At 59.2% G+C, this 12,174-nt stretch overlaps 2 protein-coding genes across 10 annotated transcripts in view; one reads left to right on the top strand and one right to left on the bottom strand.

Annotated features, from left to right (window-relative positions):
• Positions 1–9,953, top strand: part of WDR25 (WD repeat domain 25) — a 144,272-nt gene extending 134,319 nt beyond the window's left edge. For all 4 annotated transcript variants that reach the window (XM_041758170.1, XM_041758169.1, XM_041758172.1 and 1 more), the window contains exons 7-8: positions 2,246–2,386; positions 3,017–9,953. In XM_041758170.1, coding sequence (XP_041614104.1) covers positions 2,246–2,386; positions 3,017–3,238 — 363 coding nt within the window. In that variant the 3' untranslated portion in view covers positions 3,239–9,953. The remainder of the gene's footprint in view (positions 1–2,245; positions 2,387–3,016) is intronic.
• Positions 9,954–10,086: 133 nt separating this feature from the next.
• BEGAIN (brain enriched guanylate kinase associated) overlaps positions 10,087–12,174 on the bottom strand; it is a 45,472-nt gene continuing 43,384 nt past the window's right edge. For 5 of the 6 annotated variants that reach the window (XM_041758173.1, XM_041758177.1, XM_041758174.1 and 2 more), the window contains one exon: positions 10,087–12,078. In XM_041758173.1, coding sequence (XP_041614107.1) covers positions 10,720–12,078 — 1,359 coding nt within the window. In that variant the 3' untranslated portion in view covers positions 10,087–10,719. The remainder of the gene's footprint in view (positions 12,079–12,174) is intronic. The other variant, XM_041758175.1, reaches the window with a different exon arrangement.

Below are 12,174 nucleotides of genomic sequence, written 5' to 3'. Positions count from 1 at the left end.
TCAGGTGCCTGAAATCTCTTGGGTAGGATAGACAAGTGCAGGTCTAGGACCACCTGGAAAGCCTTCCAGAGGCTCTGGATCATAGCACTTCCATGACCGTCCTACTCATCCTCTGCCTGGCATGGCTACTCCACAGGGGAAGGATGTGGAAGGGTCACCCATGCAGATCAGTAGAAGATGGCCACTTACTCAGCCCAAGAGACTCCTGCCTTCCCTCCATCACCCCAGCCAGCCCATGGGTTTCTGTTCTATCCATCCTTGTTCAGTGCATTTGACAGGAGCTGTGACTTGGAAGTTTAAGCAGGGACCCAAGTTAGACCACCTGTGTTTATTAACACAGTGGATGTTAAAAAGTCCTGGATTCACCCCTTACAAGCCCATTATGTAGCTTCTTTGATTCTCATTTTCCTCTTAGGAAATTGAGGATGGGAATATTACTTACTTCATAGAGTCATTCTGAGAATTGAAGGGGATAATGCTTATAAAGGATCTAGTACAGTGCCAGGCACAGGGGGTGCTCCTTCAATGCATTACTTATCTTCACCATCGCCACGATCAAATCCAGCATCTTTGCCACTATCAGCATTACCATCACCTTCATATCACCACCATCACCATCACCGCTACCCACCACCGTCATCATCATCACCACCACTATCACCTTCACATCACCATCATCAGTACCATCACCATCACCACCATCACCACTGCCACCATCTCCATCATCATTTTCAAAGATTTCAAATTAAGACATGGCTAATCTCTTTGGTACTCCTCCTGCCGAACTTAAAAATATATATGAGGTGTACATATATACCTTCTCCCTCTCACTGCCTTTCCTTTCCTCACAGGGTTCTAAGTAACCCTGAGCAAACCAGCCTCTAGACCTTTACTGTAGGGTTTTAGTGCAACCCATTGGGAAGGACGAGCTCTGGGAGGGGGCTGCATGGACGTGTCTGGCCACCTCAGCATTCTGAGTCCAGCAGCCTGTGTGGCAACCAGAGTACGTGGGTGGAGTGGATGAAAATACTAAAGGGCCAAGCCATTGGCCCTCCTAGAAATCAACACCTACTCACTTTTTGCGGGTGAGCAGGTGCTCTGCTTGGTAGCAGCGTGCTGGGGAGCTTGTTACCAGACCACCATGGCCTCTGTGTCTCTGGTGGACCCAGAAGTCTGCAGCTGGCTTCCACTGGCTTCCCACGTTGCTCTCTGAGTTTGGGCTCTTTTAGAGAGGGTGGCTTCAGGGCAATGCTTAGAATAAAGGAAGGACAAGTGTAGCTGAGAAGGGAATTTTTAGGGGTGTTTCCATGTGACCCGGCCTGTCAAACAGTGACAGTTCCTTGCCTTGTGCTGTGAACACTCTGTTCGTGCCTTTATCTTCTCGCCTGGCCATTCCACTTCTCAGTTACTGTGTGTGTGGGCCGCAGGGGAGCCTGGGCTGGGCTGGGGCTAGCCCGAGGGCTCGCTGCAGAGGCGGAGAGGTGGCTGTGTAGACTTGTTTCCTGTCACTGTGTAGCCACATACCACAAAGTTGGTGGCTTAAACTAACAAATTTACTCCCAGTTCTGGAGGCCAGATGTCTGCTAAGTCTCACTGAGTTGAAGTCAAGGTTTTTATCAGGGCCCACTGCTTCTGGAGGCTCTCGGGGAGAGTCTGCTCTGCTCCTTCATGCGATCATCTTCAGACCCTCTGCTCTGTCTCCATGTCACCCTCTGTGTGTCGGATCTCCTGCCTGCCTTTTATAATGACAGATATCCCCACGTCAAGATGCTTAATTATGTCTGTAAAAACACCCCCTCCACATTTTCTGCCATAAAAGGTGACATTTACAGCTCCCTAGGAATGAGGACATGGGTGCAGTTTGCAAGGGGGGTGGGGGAGGGCATTTTCTAGTCTACCACCAGGGCCACGAACCAAGGGATGCCAGGAAGGGCAAGGAAACAGATTGCCCCCAGAACCTCCTGAAGGAACACAGCTCTGCTGACACTTTGATTGTAGCCCAGTGAGACCCATGTCAGACTTCTGGCCTCCAGAACTCTAAGAGAATAGATGTGTGTAGTTGTAAGCCATTCAGTTTGTGGCATTTTGTTACAGCAACCACAGGAAGCTTGCAGGGACCCCTGAGCCCAGGTTCATGGGTTGGGCACAAGGCTCCAGGAGTAGAGTGCTGGGTGGCATGTGTATTGGAGGCAGAGGCCCAATTGGGAGCCTTTTCCATCCTCCCTGTGGCCTCACTGTTTCTCAGGAGAGATACACCTGCCCCAGCCTCACCTTGCACCCACGGGAGCCTGTGTTCCTGGCGCAGACCAATGGCAACTACCTGGCTCTCTTTTCTGCCGTGTGGCCCTACCGGATGAGCAGGAGGCGGCGCTACGAAGGGCACAAGGTACTCTGTTCCTATCCCCCAGGTCAAAAGTGGGCCACTGGCCCCAAAGCCTCCTGCCAGACAACATCTGTAGTAGACATGGGGCCCCAGAGTGCACAGACCCTCTTTCTGGGTAGACGCTGTTTTCTGTTTCCTGGGTGACCAAATGCCATGTGGCCTGGTGGTCACTGAAGGCTGTGAGCCACATCTAGCCCTACCTCCAGGCCCCAAGTGCTGGGCAGGAAAGGTTTTCCCTGACTTACTGGCTCACATGGACGGGTTGTGTGGGAGGGAAGGCAGGACAGAATGGGTGGGGGCCGTTTCTGCATCTGTCCCTTTTCCCCACTGAAGCCTGCCCAGGGACAGGTGGGGCCAGGGGCTCAGGGGCTGTTGTGAGGCCAGACACCATGAGCTATGCTAAAGCCCTTCCAGCTGCATTCCACTAAACTGGCTTCATGAAACAGGATCCATGCTGGGACCCCAGCCTTATGGAGGGAGCTTGGGCCTTGGCTTTGGGGTGCTGGGTGTGTAGCCGTGCTCTGAGCCTCAGGCTGCTCCTCTGTAGAATGGGCATAATAGCTCCCGCCTCACAGGCTGCCTGGAGGAGCAGCTGTCGTGCGGTCTGCTCACCCTCTGTGTTGCCCTCTGCAGGTAGAAGGCTACTCGGTGGGCTGCGAGTGCTCCCCGGACGGTGACCTGCTGGTGACGGGCAGTGCCGACGGCCGAGTCCTGCTGTACAGCTTCCGCACTGCCAGCCGGGCGCGCACGCTGCAAGGGCATGCACAGGCTTGTGTTGGCACCACCTTCCACCCTGTGCTGCCCTCTGTCCTCGCCACCTGCTCCTGGGAGGGTGACATTAAGATCTGGCACTGAGCCTCCTAGTGCTGAGCCTCCCGGATGCCAGCCAGGCCCCAGGCTCCCATTCTTCCTTGGGGTGGGCGGGTGTGAGGAAGCGCTGAGGTTGCCTTGATTGAAGCTGGGTGGAGGGTGCCTCCCTCCACCCTGAGCCTCAGGTTCCACATCTGTAAAATGGGGGAAGAGATCTGTTTGCTTCAGGGTTATGAGGACCACCTTAGTGGAAGTGCCTGGATGGAGGGTTGCTGGTGGTACTCAATAAACATGAGTGTTTTGCTATTTCTTAGGTTATTTTAGCGACAAATATGTGTTGGCCGCTTCTGTGCGCCTGCCCAGTCCCTGGCCCTCTGAGGCTCCAAGACAAAGAGATGAATGAGAGCTTGAGATAGGGCAGCCCCCTCTGCTGATCCTGATGGCAGACAGGAACTCCGTGTGGGAGCATGGCAGTCCCTGCCAGTGTCGTAGAGCCCAAGCTTCCTCCCTCTCCCCACCAAGCATGGCCAGGGAGTCCCGCTGCCTGTAGGGTGTGCACACTGTCCCAGTGAAGAAGCAATGTGTGGAAGGCTCCTGAGGAAGCCTTGAGGGGTTACGCTGGCAGGAAGACCCAGCTCCCCGGGGCCTGGGCAAGTAGGTGAGCTCTGGCACCAGGACCCACCAGGACCATAATTGAGGGGGCCATTCCAGGAACCCAAGGATCCACTGTAGGTGAGGAACCACAGCTACCATGGCTCAGGGCAGGGGTGTCCCTGTGGCCTTGCAAGGCTTCCTGGTGGAGGAGACCATGAGCTAGTGAGGAGGGATCCCCAGCACCGGAGTCAGTGAGGAAGCATAGAGGACCTGAGGAGGAGGCCCGTGAGCAGACGAGCCATGGGAGTAGGAGCCGTGGGGTACCCAGCTTTGCCCCTCCAGAACCTGGGTTCTAGGCCAGCTCTACTGTCAGCACAGATGAGACCTTGTGAGTCACCTCTCCTCTCTGAGCCTTAGTCTCCCCATCTGTAACACAAAGTCAGGACCTGCAGACTTGCCGTATGGCTCCAAGGAGGTCAAGTCTGTGGTAGGTGTTGGCACAGCAGGGGTTCCATTCCTGGGAATGGGCATCTGGAGCTTGCAGAGGGCTGTAAATATGTTTATTGCCGTATGTCTGACTTGCCCGGGGGTTCATGAGTCAGGCGTTCCAGGCAGAGGGAAGGGCAGGGCAAAGGCCCTGAGGTGGGGGTTATCCTAAGGGCCGACCCCTTTTCTAGCCTTCATCCCTGCTCCCCCACCCCGCCCTGCAGTTAGTGCACAGCCTGGCAGGCAGTGGGTGTTGAGTGGATGCAGCACCTGCTGTGCCTGAACTGGGGTGGGGAGGCTGGAGCAGAGCACGTGGGTGGGGGTGGGGGAACATGTGCTCTTCAGGCTGGTGAGAGACGTGAACTCCCAGGCTCGTGCAGGACACTGGGTGCCAGGCAGGGTGTTGGGAGAGCTCGGGTTGGGAGCGCTTTCTCTTTTAAGGTTTAAGAATGGCTGATTTGGTGAAAACCACATCCCATGCTCAGAGGGCCTGGTCCTCAGCAGAAGCGGAGACCTCCATGGGGCACTGCCCCTGGCAGAATGGCCGAGGGCGTGGAGGCTGAGCCTCTGTCCGTTCAGAACGTGGCACAGGTGATGGACACTCCTCCCTCAGCCCTCATGTGGCTGCCCTGCTGAGCCTCTCACACACTTTCTCACCTCTGCAGGAGCTCTCCTGCTCCGTGTGGGAAGCTCAGTGATCTCAGAAGCCTGCTCTCAGTATCCCTGATGGGCTAATGGCTCCCTCCACTGTGCTCCCTTGGCACGGTGCCTCAGGGCCTTTGGTCCCACTCTGAGCTCTGCCGGGTCATGATTTCCCCCAGTGCCCCCTGGCTTCCTGCCTGTCTCGTGCAGTGTGCAGACAGGGGGCCTTCAGGGAGCCTCCCCTCTCATTCTGGGTCTTTCCCCTTAGGTCTGCTGGATGTTGTCTCCCCACCCCACCGCTCTGCCCCACAACATAGGTGTGTGCGGTGGGATGTCAGCTTCACAGGGTTCCAGGTATCTGTTCCCTGCGGGACACCTGGCTCCTGGCCCACAGTGGGTATTCTATGAATAACTGCAAGTGTGGCCTGTCGACAGGACATAGACTTGGGGGTCAGACAGACAGACCCTGCCATCACCTTCCATTGTGTGGCTGCAGGGAAGTGCTGAGCCGCCCAGTGCCTTGGTTTCCCCTCCTATGAAATGAGAATTGATGGTACTGAGATGGTGAGGCTTAATGAGGTTGGGTCTGTACAGCTCTTGGCAGGACCAGTATACAGTAGGCACTCTGGAAACAGCAGCTAGGAGTATTAGTATTAGTAATATTAGTATCAGACCACCACTTGATACCGGAACTGAGCCAGTTTAGACCAGAAGGTGCAGTTTGGCCCCATTGTCAGACCTCATCATGGCACAGTAAGGATTGATGAGACCCTCTCTGGCCCTTTGGGCCTGTGCCTGGTTCAGACCACCCAGCAAGGGGCCGCCCCTTCCTCTGTTCCTACTTGACAAGTCTCCGGGAAGGACCCTGATTGACTGGCCTCTGGCACACGCCCACTCCGCTGGACCAGGGGTCCTTGGCCAGGCATCACTCTCACTACGGAGCTGGACGGGAGAGTGATGGGACCCACTGCATAATGGTGTGTCTCCCCGGATCCAGCCCGAACAGGCCCTCTGCACACATTTGCCAAATGAATGAGTGATGTATCACTGAATCCAGACACAGGCCAGGAGGAAGGGCTGTCCTTGTTGCGGTGCAGGGGCGCCTGGCTTTCCCAGAGCACCTCTCATCTGCCTGTCCCACCCCCCATTTCCACCGTCCAGCCCCAGATCCTGGAGTCCAGATGTCCTGCTGTCTAGTGTAGCCTGAATGGGGTGGTTTCCTGCCTTTCTTGTGTGCAGTATCTTCTGAGTGAGAATTTCAGCGCCTGGTTTTCTGATTGCTTTCCCCACTGTGACATGTTACTATTACCACTTTTTTTTAAAAGGTTTGTTTATTTATTTTAGAGAGAGCTCACAAGCTGGAGGGGCAGAGGGAAAGGGAGAGAGAGTCTGAAGCAGACTGCTGAGCAAAGAGCCTGACGTGGGGCTAGATCCCACGACCCTGAGATCCTGACCTGAGCTGAAACCAAGAGTCAGACTTTAACTGACTGAGCCACCTAGGCGCCCCTTTTACCTTTTTAGTATGAGCGTTATTTGTACACCATATTAAATCAGGCTTTGGTGTGAGTGCTGGGTGTGGCCATAGGATGACTGCCCTGCCCAGCAGCTGCCCAGCTCCTCTCCTGTGCAGAGCACACAGCCCGGCTGCCTGGGGCCCTGTGGGGTTTGGAGCCAGGAGGCCACTCAGGCCCCAAGCCCATCACTCACTTGCCTGGGATGTTGGCAGGTGCTTCGCTTCTCTGGGCCTGCTTCCTCATCATGAAGTGGGCTTGCTAGGGAGAAGATGCAGATCGTTCCCCTCTCAGCTTCACCTGGGGCAGACACCAAGTCTCTGCGAAGTCTGTTTCTTTTCTGTGCAGCTCACCTTGAGCCAACCAAAGCTCTGATCTCCTGGGCAGGGGCACATGCAGGGCTCCCCGCTCTGGCTATTTCTTGGTGCTCTCCTCTGTGGACTTGGTTCCTCAACTCCATGCCTTATAGGTGCCAGCTGACTGCCAGCCCCTCCCTTCTGTAAGTTATTTTATTGGGAAGAATGGCAGGCGTACTCCGTGCCTTTATCTGTTTCTTTTTCCTAATGCTACCTTCCAAGGAGCCTTCTTAAAGGCTCACTGATCCTCTGCAAGGTGTTGGGGAGTTCATCATTTGCAAGTTTAAAATAAAAGGGCTAAATTTAGAAAGTGTGGAGCTGGAATGAAAAGAAGTGTGGGCTGTGCCTTCCACCCACCTTCCCAGGGCTGAGTGCTTACCTTTACCCTCACCTGTGAATCTGAGCACAGATCTGAAGACTCTGTGGGAGCAGAACGGTTTGATCTTGAGGTGCCAGCATGTGGCTGTGTATGCTTGCCAGGTGTGGCCAGGACTGTGTCGAGTGGGGTTGATGCTTGAAGCCCCCCGCTAGGTGGCCCCACCTCTCAACTGCTGCTTAGGAGACCTGCTGACCCTGAAGTCTGCTCCTTCCCTCTCCAGCCTAGCCTGCGGCCCTCCTGCACCGGGACCGCCAACTGTCATGAGGAGGACTCCTGGGAATCTCATCAGTGTCCCTAGGCTCCAGAAAGGGAAACTGGCCCAAGGTCACATGGTCAGCGAGTGGCAAAGTGCAGCCCGGCACTGCCCTGGCTGGGGGTGGAGAAGTGTGCATGGATTGGTAGGAGGGTGGTTGATGTGCAGGTGGGGATGGGCCAGGGGATGGAGGAGGGAAGCCTACCCTATGGCCTGGCTGGCTACCTGGGTAGATGGAACTAAGAAAGTAGAGGCAGAGGCCTCACCACAGCCCAGAAGTGTCCATGTAGCAGAACATCCCAGGACAGATCCAGATGGAAACCGGTGGCCCCAGGCTAAACCCTCAGGCAGACACATGGAAGCCTTCATTGAGCCATTTCTGGAACTCATCTGTGCCTCTCCACAGGCTGTTCCCTTTGCCTGAACTGCCTGATGAACTCCTATTCATCCTTCAGCACCCAGCATGAGCCTCCTCTTGGAGACTTGCTTGCTTCCCCCTGGAGCAGCAGGGCCCTTCGCCTCTCTGGGTGGCCTTGAGACAGCATCTGCTTTCCCCCAGCTCTGAGCTCCTCATGGGCCACTGTCTCTATGGGCTGCACAGGGCTGGCATCAGCCGGCCCCCTCATCAAGAAGAGGAGGGAAACACCAAGTCCTCACCCAAGGGGATTCTGAGGGAGTCACTGACCAGAGCCACTTGCACTCCTAAGCCACAGTGTCCTGCTGAGCTGGTTTTGAGCCTGGGGAACCTGGGGGAAAACCAAGTTTTTCCAGCTCAGCCTCACAAGAAGTGGTTTGGGACTGCTTTACATAGCAGTCAAGGTGGTGTCAGCCTGACCCTGCTACTCCAGGTCCTGTGATGGAGCTCTAGACACCCCAACCTGCACTCCAGGTGGCCAGGTCAGCCCATCTGTAGGCCAGAGAAGTCACTGTCCCCACCCAGCCCTGAGCAGGGCCCTCTGGGAATGAGACCTGGCTGTGGCTGGTTTTGGGCTTTGTGAGGTCCGGAGGCCACCTGGGGGGTGGGGCTGCAGGTTCTGAGGTGATGATGTGGAGGCTAAAGCCCTGAATGTGAAAGGGCCCTCTCCCAGGCTGCAAAGCCCTCAGGGTCCCCAGCCCTGTTCCCCCGATTCCCTAGACCCCAAGGAGCTAGAGCCAGGAAGAGGCACCCCGCCCCTGTTCACACAGCTGATGCGTGGGGCTGACGAGGCTCGGGTTCCCCTCTGGGAACACCTCTGAGTGTCTGCAGTGCCAGGGGCCACGTGTTTCTCCCTGCACCCTCCCGGTTGCTCCCCAGCTCATTCAGGGTCTCTTCCTGTCTGCCCACGAGGAAACTGGGCCCCCAAAGGGGAGCTGACTCCCGCGCCTCTCACAGTTGCCTCTGGCTTGGGGAGACTGCTTCCTGGGGCACATCTCCCAGGGAAGGGGGGCCCTGGGCTCTCCTGCAGAGGCAGGACAAGTGCAGGGATGCCGGGAGCCACCGCTGATGCCCACCCTCCTTGGGGTCGCCTGGCAGGAGGCAGACCCTCCCTGGATTCACACGGAGCTGGGGGAGTCCGGGCACCTCAAGGCCTGCACCCAGACCCGGCTCGGCTCTAGCAGCAAGTGCCCAGGCCCTCGGAGGGAGCAGACGTAGAGCCCCGGGAAGAGTGGCCTCCACCCTAGGCCTTGCAGAACCCACGTAGATGTTCAGAGACCTCGATGAGCGCACGTCCGAGATAACCGGGCCCATGAAGAAATGAGGCAGCAGGGCAGGACCCAAGGGGAACAGTGAAGGAAGCGCCAGGCCCGGGCTGACCCGGCTGTGCCCGCGTGTTTCGGGAACTAAAAGGCAAGCTAGAAAGGCTCTCCAGGGAACAGGACACCGTTGGAGCGCAGGGTGGGTTTGTGAGACCAACACCACCTGGGAATGGAACAATTAATGGGAAACTACAAACCCAGTGGCTGTGTCTGGCGGCCACGTGGACAAAGCAGACAACTTGTGAAGTGGAAGGCGGGTCTCGAGGGCTGAGCTCCGTGAGCCCAAGTGCAGGAGACCCAGGAGGGGGTGCAGCTGCACAGACTTCCCCGGGCAGTCCCAGGAAGAGAGAGGACACAGCATTTAAGAAAGTTGAGGGTTTTCCACAACTGATGAAATACAGCAATCCACAGATACAAGCCTCCCTGTGAATTCCCAGGAAGGATAAATGCACGAGTGGACACCCCTTGGGGAAACTGCAGAAAGGCGGAGGGGCGATCTGAAGGGGCAGGAGAGCAGAAGGGCGGATCACCCCCAGGAACAGCTCCCCGCGGACGGCGGGCCACGGCACCCCACGCCCAAGGGAGGCCAGGGGGCGGTGCCAACAGCATCTCCGTGCGCAGGGAAGGGGGCACCCCCGCTACCTCCCTCCCCAGTGAGAACACCCCTCAACATGGGGCAAAACAGACATTTCAGAGAAACGAGAGCTGCCCCGAAGGCAGGCCTCGGGACCCTCCAGGCAGGTGCAGAGTCTGAGACCCGAGAAAGGGCAAAGGGGCAGAAATATGTGGGGGAGAGGAAAGGAATGTCCTGGAAGGGGTGAGAAGAGCGCCCAGGGGTGGGGACAGGGGAAGCACTCGGATGCTGGCGGGAGGGACACGGGGTGGCAGCCCGGGCCGCGCGTCCTCGCGGTCGGAAGGAACAAGCCAGAGCCAAGTCCTTTCCACCGATGTCTTTTATTAGTGAACGAAGGTACAGTACTAACTGGGACGGGGCATGCATCGCGGACGACGGGGAAGCAAGCCACGGAAACCGGGGGTCAGAGGGCCTCATTACGTGTGAGGTAGAGCGAGGTGGTGCCGGGGAGCGGGACACTGGGGGACGAGCACCGGCCCCACTCGGGACGACGGACCACGGGAGAGCTGGGGTGGTGTCGGTCACACGGCGAGAACAGTTTAAAAACATGTCACATCCCTCCACCCGTTCTAGTTCCCCTCTTCGTGGACAGAGCTTCGGGTTCCCTTGTCACCGGCTCACTGGGGTGTCTCCACGGGACGCCGTCCTTCCCCTCCCAGGGACAGGCCCCACTCGTCCTCCCCCGAAAAATAAAGGAGCTTTGTGTTGAAAACGCCAAGGCTGCCATCCAGGGAGCTGGAGGCCAAGTGCGTTAAGAAAGACCCTTTTTCTCTATAAAAATAGTTTCACTTTATAAAAGGGGGGAATGCTCATCTCAGGTGGGGAAGGATGTCGGGTGTGAAAAACGTTCCACCGTGGGGGGCGGGGGTGGACGGGACGGCGTGGGGGCCTCTGGGCTCGCGGGGCGGGGGGCCCCGTGGCCGCGGCCTGGCGTTCAGTTGAGCAAGGTTCCGTAGAGCTGGGCTTTCGTGAGGCTGTCCTTGCGGCTGAGCCCCGAGCCACCAGTCCGCGGGAAGGCCGGCTGCGGGCTGAGGCGGGCGGCGGGGTGCATCTCCGGGGACGCCTCCATGGAGCTGGGCTCCAGGGAGTCCCTGGAGCTGTGGGGGCTGTGCTCGGGCTCGGGGCTGCCGCCCGGCCCGCACAGCTGCACCCCGAGCCTCTCGGCGTCCCCCTGGCTGGGCGCGTAGCCGGGCAGCGGGTCGGCCTGGCGGCCGGGGCTCAGGCTCAGGTCGCCGCCGGCGCGGAGGAAGCGAGGCTCGGCCAGGTGGCCCTGCGAGAGGTCGTCCCCCTCGGAGAAGCTGTCGGCCTTGTAGCTGGCGTAGAGGGGGCTGGCGCGGCCCTCGGCCTTCTTGCCGGGGCTGCTGCCGCCGCTGCCGTAGTAGCGTTCCGAGAAGCTGCAGGGCGACGCGCGGCCCGCGGCGGGGGCCGGGAACGAGTAGGCGCCCACGTCCTCCACGCTCAGCGGCCGCCACTGGCCCCGCGCGTCCTCCCCGGGGAGCCGGGCCGACCCCGGCTTGGCCCGCAGGCTCCACAGGTTTGGGGGCATCAGGGCCTGCCGCGGGCCCGGGGACGCGGGGAAGCGGAAGGGCTCGGCCGGGTACGGGGACACGGTCCGCGCGAAGCCCGGCGCCACCTCGGCCTCGAGCGGGGCCGCCACGCCGGCCGCGGCCTTGGCGAAGCGCGGGCTGCCCTCGTAGGCGGCGGCGGCGGCGGGCGGCTTGCGGTCGAAGAGCTCGTCGCGGCTGTTCAGGTAGATGGCCTGCTGCGACGCGGTGAGCGTGCTGGCCTGCGCGTGCTCCTTCTCCTCCGACGTGGCGCTGAAGCTCGAGTAGGAGCTGGACGTGGGCAGCGAGGCCGCGTAGCCCGGGAAGGCCTCGTGCCGGAAGCCCGCGGGGAAGGCGGCCGCCTCGGCCTCCTCCTCGTCCTCGGCCGCGCTGTCGGTGGAGTTCTGGGCCCGCAGGAAGCCCACGTCGCTCACGGGCGCGTCCACGCTGGGCCGCCGGGAGCGCCGCCGCTCCTCGGGGCAGTAGAGGGCCGTGTCGCTGCAGTAGATGTCGCCCTTGTAGGGGGGCCGCGGGCCCTGCTTCTCCACCCCCTCCCGAAAGGCCAGGTCGCGGGCCGAGGCGTCCGACAGGCGCGAGGACAGGCTGCTGGGGTCGGGCTTCTCCAGCACCTTGGCGATGACGCAGGTGGGGACGCTGTCGGCATAGGCCGGGTGGCAGAGCGGGGAGGGCAGGCTGCAGCCGTGCTTCTCCATGTGCAGGCTCACGCGCTCCTGGAAGTCAGAGGGCAGCTGCAACGGGCAGGAGTGAGGAGGGGAGGGCGGGGACAGGGTAGCGTCAGCCCGGCACCTGCGGCTGTGACCGTGGCCGACGCGTGTGCAGACGGA

This window comes from Vulpes lagopus, chromosome 6, assembly GCF_018345385.1.
Source record: "Vulpes lagopus strain Blue_001 chromosome 6, ASM1834538v1, whole genome shotgun sequence".
Taxonomy (NCBI): Eukaryota; Metazoa; Chordata; class Mammalia; order Carnivora; family Canidae; genus Vulpes; species Vulpes lagopus.
The sequence above is the reverse complement of the archived record's forward strand: the minus strand, read 5'-3'. Positions and strand labels throughout refer to the sequence as shown.